We start from the raw sequence: 13496 nt of genomic DNA on the forward strand, positions 1-13496 counted from the left end.
TCTTCTTAGTGATAGAGTTTGACAGGAATGGCAACACAAACCTGGGATATGATTTGGTTGATTGGAAGCTTTTATGGAGAACGTCTGTGGATGTCTGACCTCTATCAAAATCATGTTAATTAATTTTATATTTATAAAACATTAAGTTTGGTTTATCTAGTTGAAATTCAGCAGATTAACCTGAACACAAATGGTCTTGTTTGTGTTTAAATACAAAGTTTTGTCCAAATAGACCAAAGTCATACAGTGACAGATGTTTCTAGGGAGATTTACATTTTTGTTAAATATGATATGTTATATTACATGTTTAAATATTAATCCAGAACATCTGATCATCTCCATGTCAGAACTTGCTTAAATGTCTGTATTGAAACTGGTCCATCCACTCATCTATCATCCTTGCATTAACAAAATTGCACTATAGTTTTTTTCTTCAGGTGTATATATATATTATATTTAGCTATATTTATCTATATATATATTTTGCTTGTAATATTCTGAGCATTGCTATTAGAAAGCCTGTGACCCAACTGTTTCATTGCCAGCGACTGCTTAATATTATTGTTGTGCGTTTGACAATAAACTCTTGAAACTTGAAACTGGAAACTAACTTATATGATATGTATATGATATGTGTTCATATAAACCATATTGATATTATATATCATTTTATACAATAATATTGTCTTTTGCACACTCTGTCTACATATTCTTACACTCATAGTATATTATATTACCTATTGTATAGTCAAATACTTTATCTCAATTCATACCTCTACTATATATCATATATTATATCATACTCTCTGTATATTATTTGTATACATAAGTCTATATACACATATTTATACATGTTTACATGTTATAATTATTATTATTATATTACTATTACTATTATATATACTGTTGCTGCCATTATTACTATATACTGCTATTATATTGGTATAATTACTATACTATATATACTGTACTATTTTTATATACTGTCTAACAATAACATTACCATCATATCATCAGTACTATTAACATCATCCCGCACTGCACCTTATCTACCTATTTTATTTTATTTTATCTTGTGCTTCTGTTTTTTATTCTTTCTACCTCAATCTTTTTATTTTATTCTATTGTATTGTATTTTATTGTATTCAAATATACCGGCTGCTATGACAACTTAATTTCCCTTCGGGGATGAATAAAGTAATCTATCTATCTATCTATCTATCTATCTATCTATCTATCTATCTATCTATCTATCTATCTATCTATCTATCTATCTATCTATCTATCTATCTATCTATCTATCTATCTATCTATCTATCTATCTATCTATCTATCTATCTATCTATCTATCTATCTATCTATCTATCTATCTATCTATCTATCTATCTATCTATCTATCTATCTATCTATCTATCTATCTATCTATCTATCTATCTATCTGCCACTCCCCTCCAGTCCAGCAGGGGGCAGTAACCGCGCCACTAACACGTGCTCCCTGAGCGGCGCATAAACACAACGAGGCGGGGTCAGAGGTCAGAGGTCACTCGGGTGAAAACATGGTTGAACACGGGGACGTCCGCGTGGTTCACCGAGGAGGCAGTAAGATAAACTTCAGAGAGCCTGTCATCAGCAACGACTCCAGGTCAGTGTGTGTGTGTTCCATCCCATAGTGTGTTGTTTCCGGTGAACGTTATCCTCGTTGTGTTTCCGGTTGTCTACGGTGAAAAGCCGGTGCTAGCTGCTAGCTGCTAGCTGTTAGCAACACGAGCTGCCCATGTTTCCGCTGCTGTTTACACGAACTGTCCCAGCTCGTTCGTGCACGTTAAAGCTGGATATTAAAGATATTAAATATGAATATGATGAAGTGAAAGTTCCTCTTGTGTTAACTTTGTGTTAACTTTGTGTTGCCGTCGCTGCAGCTTCCTGCTTTGCGCCTCGGGGGAGAACGTGAAGGTTTTCAGCACCAACACCGAGGAATGTGTCCACGACCTGCGGGGGCACACCGGCCTGGTGACGGGGGTCCGGCTCCGACCCTCCAACCACCTGCAGGTACACACTCGTGGTAACACAACAGCTCCATCACACACAGAGGAGCAACACAACTTCTGACATGTTCTGAGACAATCATCTTAAAGGTTCAGGGTGTGGAAGGTAGTGACATCTAGTGGTGGAGTCACACATTGCATCTGAACACACCTCACCTCACCCTCCACTTCCAAACATGAACCTGTGGTAGCTTCAGAGAAACTCAAAAGGTTTAGATGTCCAGTTTGGGCTACTGTAAAAAAAACATGGCGTCCGATGTAAATAATCCCATTCCAGGGCAAAGAAAACAACAATTTGTACAATTTTAGATGAAACGCACTAGTGGAAACATCACTAGGATTATTTTATATTCAATTTCTGCAAATAGATCCATTTCACCTATATCTCACACACTGAACTTTTTAAAGAACACAAGATAAAAACAGACTGGATCTTGTTCCAATTTGACTGTGGCCTCTTTATTCTTATCTTTCATTACACTTTCATCTTTCTTCTCTGAGAACTGATTTACAAATAAGCTATGTTTTTTTTAATGCCCTGATTTCCTAATAGCATAAGAGGACTAAAGATAAAGGTTTGCTTTGTCTGAGCCTTAGCCCAAAACTAAAAGATATTTAATGTACAGAATAGCAGCAGAATATTATTAGAAAAAGCTCATAATATTGAATGAATGAAGTCGTCATTTAAGGCTCTCTGTCATTTTATAAGAGGATATCAGAAAATCCGTCTGTAGCCTGCATTCAAATGAGGATTATGGAGCATCTTGTTAAATTATACTTTAGTATAGGTTTCACAAATAGTAAATACTTTTAATCTTTTGGGTCATTGGCACACATATCATAAGTATCAGGACTTTTGAAGAGATGGTGCAGAAACTGTTTCTACACAAGAACACAGACTTTGAGGAAATTGCCACTATTTGTTATTTATTACGACATTATTCTTGAAATGTCTTCCTCAAAGTGGCCCTAATACTCCATCACATGAAAAGCACTCGGCCACTCATGTACTATAGGTTTTGTTGGGTTCATGGGTAGGACAGATTGAACTATGAGCTATTTCTGTAAGTAATATCGGGGTTCGGGGTATATGATTGCTTTAGTCAAATATTTAATTTAAAAAAAAGCTTGCACAACATTTAAAAATGATGTTGCAGTGTACTTCCTGACATTGTACTTATGTGTGATACACCAACATTCACCTATTCCCTTTCTTCTCCTGTGCTGATGCTTACTTGTCTCGTTGCAGGTCTACTCCTGCTCAACAGATGGCACTGTCCGACTCTGGGACTTCACAGATGGAATCCTTATTAAGGTACAGCTCTTGTAATATCTTCTCTCGCCTATTTTATTCACTGTGGCTCGTCCCATTCCAGCACCCACATGCACAGCCGGTCCACTTTGTCTTTGATTTAATCTTAATCACGGGGGTATCCTTTATTTATTTTGTTTTGAGAGCCCTTCCCAACACGGAGGCCATCTGTCCATGCAGCCACACAGTAGTGAAGGACTCGTGGCCAGATGCATTTTCTCTGATGTCTGAACACCAGGGTGACAGCTGTGTTATCTCTTCCAGACTTATGTGATCGGATACCCAATCTACTCCATCTATACGTCTGCAAACCATGAAGGAGTCATCTTTATTGTTACCTCCAAAAGTGACCAAGGATCTGGTACGTTGAATGGGATGATTTCTTTGTTATCTCTGCATCTATTAGACACTGTCTGGGCTTTGATTGAAGAAAATGTGAGTGGATCATTTTATTGTTGGACCCAAAAAGTGTCTATAACTGATAATGCACAGAACTGCAGAACAAGCTGTTTTCAGAAAGCTTCACGCTAACATTTACAACAACCTGTTGTTCAAATGAAGGACAGTAGTTTTGGTGGTTTTATCAAAAGGTTTTCCTTTTTTATACCTGCAGGAGTCTCTAGAAACATTCTCTCTCACGGGGGCTTTAGCATGTGCAAAGTAGAAACTGGGTAGGAGGTCACTGGGTAAGAGTGTGTCATAGGCACAGATTGTTTGACTCTGTGTGTGTGTGTGCATGTCTTCTTTTTGCACAGAGTTGTTCCAGCTGGTTGCGGTTCAGCTGCCGCAGAGCACAGAGCAGTTGGTGGAGGCCCGAGAGTTTTCTGCTGTGCTTCCAGACGTCAGCTCCAAGCCTGCATCCATTGACTTCGGCCGAGGGGTACGCACACACACACACACACACACACACACACCACTGCTGACACCAACATACCACGTGCACTGTTACATTCACAAGGCTGACACCCCCACACACACACACACACTTTGTTGGTTTTCTGACATATCAGCAGGACTTTGGATTTAAGGCTAGCTGAGTAACCTTTCCTCTGCTTTGCCAAATTAAAATAGTCCTTAAAGGTTCAGTGTGTAAAATTCAGGTGAAAGCGATCTATGTGCAGAAATTTAATATAAAATTATCCTAGTGATGTTTTCACTAGTGTGTTTAACCTAAATTGTGCAAATTGTTTTATTTTTATTCCAGAGTTAGCCTTTATATTTAAATATTTAAAAACTGAAGCTACCACAAGTTCATGTTTGGAATTACCACTAGGTGTCACTAAATTCTATACAGTGAACCTTTTAAGAAAATATATTTCTTGCCATGAGAGATATCTACATCTTTAATTCAGATGGTCCACAAAAACCTCAATAAAACTAGATGGATGAAAATGTTTGGCTCTTTTTTCCATCCAAAAATAAAAATGTCAAATAATGTAAGACAAGACCTCACTTCAAGTTGACTCAGTTATTCAACAAGATTCCAAGGCAAATTCTGTGTTAACCTTCTTAAATCATAATCCAGCTTGTTTTGTGGTAGTAATCAAATGTTATTGTTCTCACAGGGGGAATATATTGCTTCAGTTAAAGGTCAGCAGCTGGAGGTCTTCTTCTTCAAGAAGCAGAAATCATACAGGTAAGCCAGAGAATCAGAAAATATTTTAATGATGATCACCACATCTTCTCTTTCAAATGTTTTAGTCGCATTTCTTGTTCATGAAGATGTTTGTTAACACCAACAATGTGTGGGTTACTAGGTTTTTCCTCAGAGAAGACAACAAGAAGGGAGGAAAGAACACATTCACGTGCGTTGTGTGTCACCCCAAAGACGACTGCATTGCCACCGGGCACGAGGATGGAAAGATCCGCTTGTGGTAAGTGGAGTGACAACTTGAAGCATAAACACTCACACCCAGTGTTTAGACCAATCAGCTGCTGTCCCTTTGTTTTGAGAATTTTGCTGATATTAAGTTTCATATTAGTTGCAGTGAATTCCACTTTTAAACGTTTATAGGAACATTTGAGTGCTTCGGATGATGCAGTATGTGTAGACAGTATAGATGAGGAAGGTGAAACTTCACTGTGTGTTTCATCCTTTCAGGAGAAACTTCAACCAAAAGAAGGAGTACACGTATTCCACGATGCACTGGCACCACGGAGCTGTCGGCTCACTGCGCTTCACTCCAGAAGGTAAACACACACATCATGTCTCTTTCCTAATCTATGATGCAATAAAGTAAAATCCAATCTGCTAAATATTGACTTGCTTGTTTGTCTGGTTTCTTTGACCAGGTACCAACCTGCTGAGTGGAGGTGTGGAATCAGTGCTTGTCCAATGGCGATACAACCAAGAGAGCGAGAAGGACTTCCTGCCCCGCCTCGGTGCTGCCATCACACACATTGTGGTCTCACCTGATGGAGCACTGTTCTGTACCTCACACAGTGACAACAGTAAGGAGCTTAACCCATAATCAGTAGCTGTGGTAACAGTGCAATTAGACATGAGAGGAATGTCTTAATGGAAAGCTGACTTCTGTCTCTTTGTCATTCCAGAGATCACACTCATCCAGAGCTGTGTTAAAGTCTCAGCTGTCATTCAAGGCCTGGTCAAAGGTGAGTACAGGTTTGGACTCGTACACAAACACATTCCTCTAATATAGAAGGAGCTTTTAAAGATGTAAACAATTCTTCATTAAGTTGTCTAAGAACAACTGGAACTATGTTATACACTGACTTGTGTTCTTAGATTCTCCTAAATGTTTCCAACAATGTTTAAACCCCCAAACTTTTGTTTCTTGACTTGCTGAAGCAAACAGAGAAGTTGTTAGCTGCTATTTAAGAAGGAAGGAAGTGACTGACTGTTTTCTGTTCTGGTGCAGGAGATGGGGTGAGGACAGACTTGATGGTGGACCCACACAGCAAAGCCATGGTTTTGAACGGCAAGCCAGGCCACCTGCAGTTCTACTCCCTCCAAAGAGACAAACTGCTGTACAATGTAAGCCCTTTGAGTTTAGGAGGACACACACTGACACACATGCTCAGTCAACACAACAGCAGCACCTTGATTCCCATCTTGTGTGTTTTGTGCAGCTGGACATCGTGCAGCAGGAATACATCCACGAGGAGGGCCTGCAGCAGTTTGAGGTGGTCAAGGCGGCCTTCACCTCCTCTGGAGACTGGCTGGCAACCGTGGAAGAACGACAACAGAAAGGAGCCGAGCTGGAGATTAATCTGAAGCTGTGGGCGTTTGATGAACAAACACAGAGGTACGTCTGAAGTCAATTGGATATTTCTGTATCAGTAATATAGACAAAATTCACGAGAGTTTGTACTTTAGCCTCGGGCTGTTGTCTGTACTTACGTCCCATTCCTGTGAACGTGATATCTCAAGAATGCATTGAGGGAATTCAACACATCTGACACAATTCCCTTGGCTTCAAAAACATATTTTTGGCCTCTTGAATGTGATCTTTCAAGACTGCTTGAGTGACTGCTTGTCACTTAGACTAAAGATAAAGTGATGTAGCTTTCAGTTGTCAAAGGTCACCGTGACCTTGAAAAGGATCTGGGAAATTGTCGAAATATGTACACAGAAACTGAACCGGTTGTCTGAGGAATACAACGGCAATGCTGTAATTATCTTAGTGATAATAAAAATAATTATTAGTAATAATAGCAGAGGCCTTTGTCGTATACCTTTTTCCTCTTGATCCCGAACCACCCCCCTGAAAGATGCTTACCGACTCTCTTGCAGTTTTGTGCTGAACACGACCATCACGGCTCCCCACGAGGCACGGATTACAGCCATGTGCTTCTGCCATGCCGCCGGCAGCCAGACCACCATGCTGGTTTCCACCAGCAAGGACGGACACTTCAAAGCCTGGCAGTTGGCTGAACCAGCCCACACACAGGGTTAGTACTCGGGCTCTGTTCCTGAAAGTCTATTCTACCAGAAGTTTCACTGAACTGTGGTAATATCCACCCTCCCTCTTTTCACTTGCTGCGTTTCTCTGCTGTTTTTGGTGCTGATCTGCAAGCCAGTGCTGTTTTAAAGTCCACGCACTTTTCCAGTATCGTAATAGCAAAAGCATGCACAATTTTTTTAAATGAAATAAATACAAGCCATATTTTGTATATTGGGCGGTAGAATGGGTCGTCCACTAACCAGAAGTTTGGCGGTTCAATCCCAGTCTCCCATTCTGCTTATATCATAATTTCCTTGGTCTGTCAATATACAAACTGGGAGAAAGCACTGTCGGGTAGATGTAATCTGTATATTGCTTGAAATCAGATTAAAATATGAGGCCAAACAAACCAATTAAAAGTGTTATTATATTAGAATATCTTCCCATAACAGCCCCATAGGAGTTTCTCTGTTGTTGGCTCTGATTCTTCCGACATTTTGAGTTCACCCCCCCTTCCAATCAAGCCATGCACTGGATTATTTTATCCAAAATGTTCTGAAGAACCATGATTAAGCACATTTTTCCTCTTGAAGGCATCTGTAAGCATCAAGCATCACTTTGTTGGTGCCAGGCTCCTCCCTTTTGTTTTCTCATCACACCGAGTCAATTTAATCCATCACCACATCAGCCTTTTATTTGTCACTAATCTAACACTGTCTTTTTACAGATGAAGGTTCTTCTCCTTCCTGGTCGTGTGACTTTGTCGGCTCCTATCACGGGCTGGTGCCCGAGTCCTGCTGCTTCTCAGCCGATGGCTCCTTGTTGGCCGTCAGCTTTAAGGAGGTGGTGACTGTGTGGAGCCCGTCGTCCTGGGAGCTCCTGACCACTCTGTCCCAGCCGCCAGGTGCTATTAGGTCAGCGCACACACAAGCACACTAATACACACACACACTCAGGAGGGTTGGGTATCGAAAGTCAATACTGTATATTGTGATCTTCCTGTACAGCAGGACGGGCCAGATGGGCTTTTATTACAACATTTGACTTTACATGAAACCATGTCATTACACCATTTATTAAAGTACAGAGGAGAAACAGATTTACTTTTAGAATCAGCCTTTAATCGGTGAACATAGCGAACATGAGGTCTCGCTGTAAAGCTGACAGAAGAGGCAGATTGCATTGGAGCAGCCTAAAATCACAGAGGAACCATCGGGCATTAGCGGTAAATGTTGCTGTACAAGTGGAAACCAAAGAAAGATGTGCCAGGGTACCGTCACTGGACTGGCACTTATCACAGGTATCAGAGACAGAGGAACCATTCTATTGAGTCTAGTGTAAGTGCTGGTTTGAGTATTTCTGAAAAAGCCGATCTCCTGAAATTTTCACACTACAACAGTTCCTAGAGAAACAAAAAAACCCAGTGAGCAGCAGTTCTGTGGATGGAAACATCACAGAAGGAGCAGACTAAACAGTAATAGTAGCTGTGGTGAGCAGAAGAAGTCCTGCCCAGTGTTAGAAAGGTGTGCATAATTTGAATGAAGGACATTTCCTAAATATATATAAAAAACTCACTGCAGGAGTTTCCACCAAATCTCACTCAAACATAAGAAAATAAACCATTTATTAGGGGCTATTTTCAGGGTTAATTCAAGTAATGATGTCACTACTGCACATTGTGGCTGACAAAGGACAAGAGAGAGTCTAGCATGTTATATTTAAGATATATGACCTTTCCAACCCCCTGGCAGAGTTCCAGAGGGTTGTTTTTCACAGCCGACAGAAGACGTACCCGCCTGAGCAGAGGAGGTGCTGCTTGTCGGCCACGGGACGGAATGCAAGTTTTGATGCGTTGCTTGACTCCCAAAAATGTTGGCGGTTGCCCCTCCTGCTGGGGGGGGGGGCCTCCCAGGTCATCAAGGACACAAAACTGCTGTTGCTAGTTTCTTCTTTTTCGGGAAATAGGCTTCAAATGCTGGCTCATCTTTTGGTATTTTTTCTGAAAGGGATCCAAAACCCACTGTAGACATGAAGAAGGAAAGCTTCTCATAAAGGTTTCTCAGTCTGCAGCCTTAGCAAAGGTCAATCAGACCAGCTCTTCTAATGCATCAGCAGTTTGTGTTTAATTTGTGAGTTTAATGTTTGGGGTAAAATGTTAATAGTCAGCTGTTGTGACAGCTGCCAAGTGCAGCTTGCATAACTACCACATCTGGATGTGTAGAGCTGGGTCAACTGTTTCACTTCCATCCTCACCCACTCCACTCTTAACCTCTGGAATCAGTTCCATGGCTCAGTGTCCGAAGGCTGGTTAAACACACACAATTGACCTGACAAGTATTCATTAATGCATCCATTTCATGGGAACGTCACAGGTCTGCATTAAATAAAATGTTGAGGGCAGGAATGTGAAGGCTGAAAAGCCGGCCGTCATTGATTCATGTGTCATTGATTCATGGTGGGTGTTCAGACCCTGCTTACGAGTTCCCATTTGAAGCCCTCAAAGCGGAAAAACTCTTCAAACGCTAATCCTGTGAAATATGTGTGGAGCTTGGTGGTAGGGGGATGTACTTGGGATTCTTCTCAGTCACAGGGGAACTTAAGAGATTTTGTTTCTCCTTCAGGCACCTTTGTTTTGGGCGACTAAGCTGTTCCAAGTATCTGCTGGGAGCCACAGCCAACAGCCTGCTCTGCTGCTGGAACCTCCTCACCTGCTCCTGTGAGACATGTTTACATATCATAAATACATTCATTAAGATCATTTGATTTGTCCATCCACACGGCTAGATTTAAAACTCATTGTCTCCCTCTGTTTTCCTCCTGTCCTCTTCTTACAGTGGAGTGGAGCACCGCCATGGACACCAGCTTTCTTCTGGCGGACCCTCTCTCTGAGAATATCGCCGCCTTCTGCGACCAGGCTGGATCCACTGACTGTGAGCTTCAAATTCTCAAATCTGTGTTTCTGAACTCATATCTCAAACCACACAGGAAACATGCTTTTATAAATCAAATGATCCTGTAGCACAAATCAGACCTGATAAGCAAGAAGCATTGTCCCAGTATGATGCAATCTACACTCCCTTAAAGTTAGACGTCACTAAATCCTTGCAACATATTAAGGGTTATTATGATGAGGAGGTGAATCTAAGAACATTTGACTCATTCATGATTTGATTCACAGCATTTGTTTCTCCTTCTCTGTTTCAGTGTTTGTCTTTAAGCCCAATGAGCCCCGGCCTCTGTTTTCCCAGAAGGCCGTGTGTTCAGGGAGGGTGACTCGGGCCGTCTTCGCTCCCAGGGAGGAGATGCTGGAGAGCTGTGAGGAGAGCAGCCAGTGGCTCAACCTCTCTCAGCTGTACTTCCTCACTCCGTACATGGTAAACACAACGGTCACCAAAACACCCGGGAGGGAAGACTTCTGTTCAAACTAGAGAAGGTTTAACACGGGTTCCACTTGTAGGAGGTTGTTTGTTCTGTTGGTCACCACATGGATAAAGTCACGTGGACATGTGAACATCCAACATGTGATTCCCATGAGTGTTAATCTGCTGCTACAACTCATCAGAGAAGCTTTGACTGTATTTTAGAACCTGGTTGCAGCAGCTACAAGAGCATTAGCCTTATATTAAATTGTATTATACCTCCACTCGGTTCTTTAGATCTTACCTTTGAGTCACTGAGCTTCAGCAGTTTTTAGCAATGCAGTGACCAATCCATAGGGGGCGCTCCACTTACAGGTTTTTTTTACTCTGGTGGCATATTTATAATTTATTGTCCGAGAGCGACCTACTTCATAATCTATAGGGTGATAAGATAAGTTATGTTTTCGTATCCAAGTGAACTCATCTCCCGCCCTAAAACCTCATAACAAGAAAGGCGGGAACACAATGTATTGCGAGCAGGAAGTGGATGATTTAGGTCAAACCAAATCTCCAATCTGTTACCGGTCTGCTCCCAGGATCTTTCTGAATGTCCTGGTGATGAAATTCTAGATAAATATGATGTTGACTAAAAAAATGAAGCTCCCCTTGCACATTCTGAATCCTACTGTTTCCATGCAGTTGACTTATTTGGCTCTTCTCTTGCAGGACCTCATGACGTTCAGCACCAAAGCCGAGGAGGAAAATCTGATGGCTTCCAGCAAACAGGTACAGTCACATGTGGACCAATCACAGCTCAGCATCAGTTTCAGGCCGGCCTCTTTAAACACTCATGGTTTCATGTCACTTGGAGGATGTTTGCAGCAGTTTTCTGAACTCTGCCTGGACCAAAGTGGATCTCTGATAGCCAGCTGTTCCTCGTGATCACACCAAGTGGAACATGTTGAATAAATCAAGCTGGACTTTTGCCTGTATTCAGTTGTTGCATCATGTGTTTTCTTCTGAAATGAATACAGAGGAATTTGTGGTGAACATCCAGCTCATTGTGTTGTGAGCTCAGGTTAAAAGTGAGAGTTTACTGAAGCCATGAGTGAACACGCTGTGGATCCCTGTCGGGTTTTCACCTCTTAAAACTGCTGACCTGTTTTCATTGTTATTAACGTTTCCTGCTTTCCTTGCCTTTTTTCCCCTCCCCCCACCACTTCTAGCTGGTGATCGATGACAGTATCGCCATGACACCCTTCTCCCTGTTGCTGGGGAAACACCGGCAGCAGCAGGAGAATCAAGACCCTCTGAGCTTCCTGTCTGCAGAGAGAACCCCTCTGCCTCACGGCTCTGTTGCTATCAAGGAGGTCAGTAATTCAGTCCTGTATGAATTGAGCCGAGACAGTTTTATTTATATAGTCCAATACCACACAGTTGCCTCAGGGGGCTTCACAGTCTGTGCAGCACACAAAACCCTCTGTCTTTAGACCCGCACATATTCACTTTCAGTCCACAGCAAGTTGGTTCGAGTGAGTGAGAAGTTTCTGTTTATGCATCCTCATCTTCTTAAGGTTTTTCAGATCTGTTCTTCCTGATTTATTCAGTTGGTTAAACCTCGTCTTTCCAACAGCTTCTACAGACGCCAGCCCATGTCCTGCCCTCCACCTCTTTCCTCTGCTCCATGTTTATATCGTCTCTGCTCATCTCCGTCACAGACCCAAGGTCAGTTTCACGCCTCAGAAATTGCATCAAAAATAAGTATCAGTGTTTTATTTTTACTCTTTATAATATTGATATCTGTATCGACTCCCAAAACTCCCTCTGGCTCTAGTTCTAATTTAAAAATGTGTTGTTGAATGTTAATCTTACTTAAACACTGTTGGTCTGATAATGTTGTCTGACATGACGAAGCACTCCTGGAACTCCCTATTCTCGTGACTCAGCATATTCAGATCCTGGCCCCAGTGCACATGGGAAATGTTGACTCATTGTTTATCTCTGAAAATAAGCTCATGTCATGTTATGTTCCCGGGCTTCAGGGAGGAGGACAAACACGTAGAAGAGGAAATGGAGAGCGATAAAGAGAACTCCGATGAGGAAATGGAATCTGGAACCTTGAGACCTGAGGGTTCAGTGGGCGACCAGAGCGCTCAGGCTGCAGACCCCCCTCTGACAAAAGCCCAGATTAGGGAAATAAGACGAGTGAAGAAGCTCGATCAAGGCTGGATGTCAAACATTCTGGACACGTGAACGTGATCATGGACAAGAACAGGAAGTCACAAACACGTGCAGTGTCTGTACAAAGTTTTCACCACATACACAGATTGTTTTCCATGTCATGTTTATGTTTTTATTCAATAAATAAGACTGAATTTCCTTTTGAAAGAAAAAGGTCTAGAAAGAACAAAACAGAAATATTTGAGCAATTATTTGAACCTTTGGGTGAGTTTTATACATTCCTACAATTTAAAAAAAAAAAAAAAAGAATACATAAATCTGTTTAATACGAGGATCAATAATCACCATCATGTTTTTAAAATATAGAATTACAGACCATAATCATTTTCATGAGAGAACTCCCAGACGTCAGTGTCTTGTAAAGGTTTCTTTTTTTCTTCTGCTGACTTGTATTTCAGTAAAGACGTTACAGATTTGATTGAAAATCTTTTTGTCTCCTTTTATTCAGTAGGTCAGGTCATTTGAATTCATGCTTCTGATTCAGAAGTTGGATGTTTAAAATGTTTCATAGATTATTTTCAACTTTTCATTTTACCTCCATCAGTTCTACATAACACGCCATGCATTCTCAGGCTGTTACAGGTGAGTCAGGCGGAGGTTATTGTTACAGTAAAATAAAGAATCACCTCCAGCC

At 41.3% G+C, this 13496-nt stretch overlaps 1 protein-coding gene across 1 annotated transcript; it reads left to right on the forward strand.

The window, feature by feature from the left end:
- The first annotated feature begins 1549 nt into the window (after nucleotides 1–1549).
- wdr75 (WD repeat domain 75) lies at nucleotides 1550–13287 on the forward strand. The gene is made up of 21 exons (XM_061088234.1): nucleotides 1550–1642; nucleotides 1920–2049; nucleotides 3295–3360; nucleotides 3622–3718; nucleotides 4113–4237; nucleotides 4923–4993; nucleotides 5115–5231; nucleotides 5459–5547; nucleotides 5650–5808; nucleotides 5911–5970; nucleotides 6237–6352; nucleotides 6448–6623; nucleotides 7112–7269; nucleotides 7990–8176; nucleotides 9884–9978; nucleotides 10097–10192; nucleotides 10467–10636; nucleotides 11348–11407; nucleotides 11848–11991; nucleotides 12255–12346; nucleotides 12664–13287. Exons 1-21 carry the CDS (start codon nucleotides 1557–1559, stop codon nucleotides 12872–12874), a joined length of 2505 nt encoding a protein of 834 aa, XP_060944217.1. The 5' UTR covers nucleotides 1550–1556; the 3' UTR covers nucleotides 12875–13287.
- The last annotated feature ends 209 nt before the right edge of the window (nucleotides 13288–13496 follow it).

This window comes from Limanda limanda, chromosome 16 (genome assembly GCF_963576545.1).
Source record: "Limanda limanda chromosome 16, fLimLim1.1, whole genome shotgun sequence".
NCBI lineage: Eukaryota > Metazoa > Chordata > Actinopteri > Pleuronectiformes > Pleuronectidae > Limanda > Limanda limanda.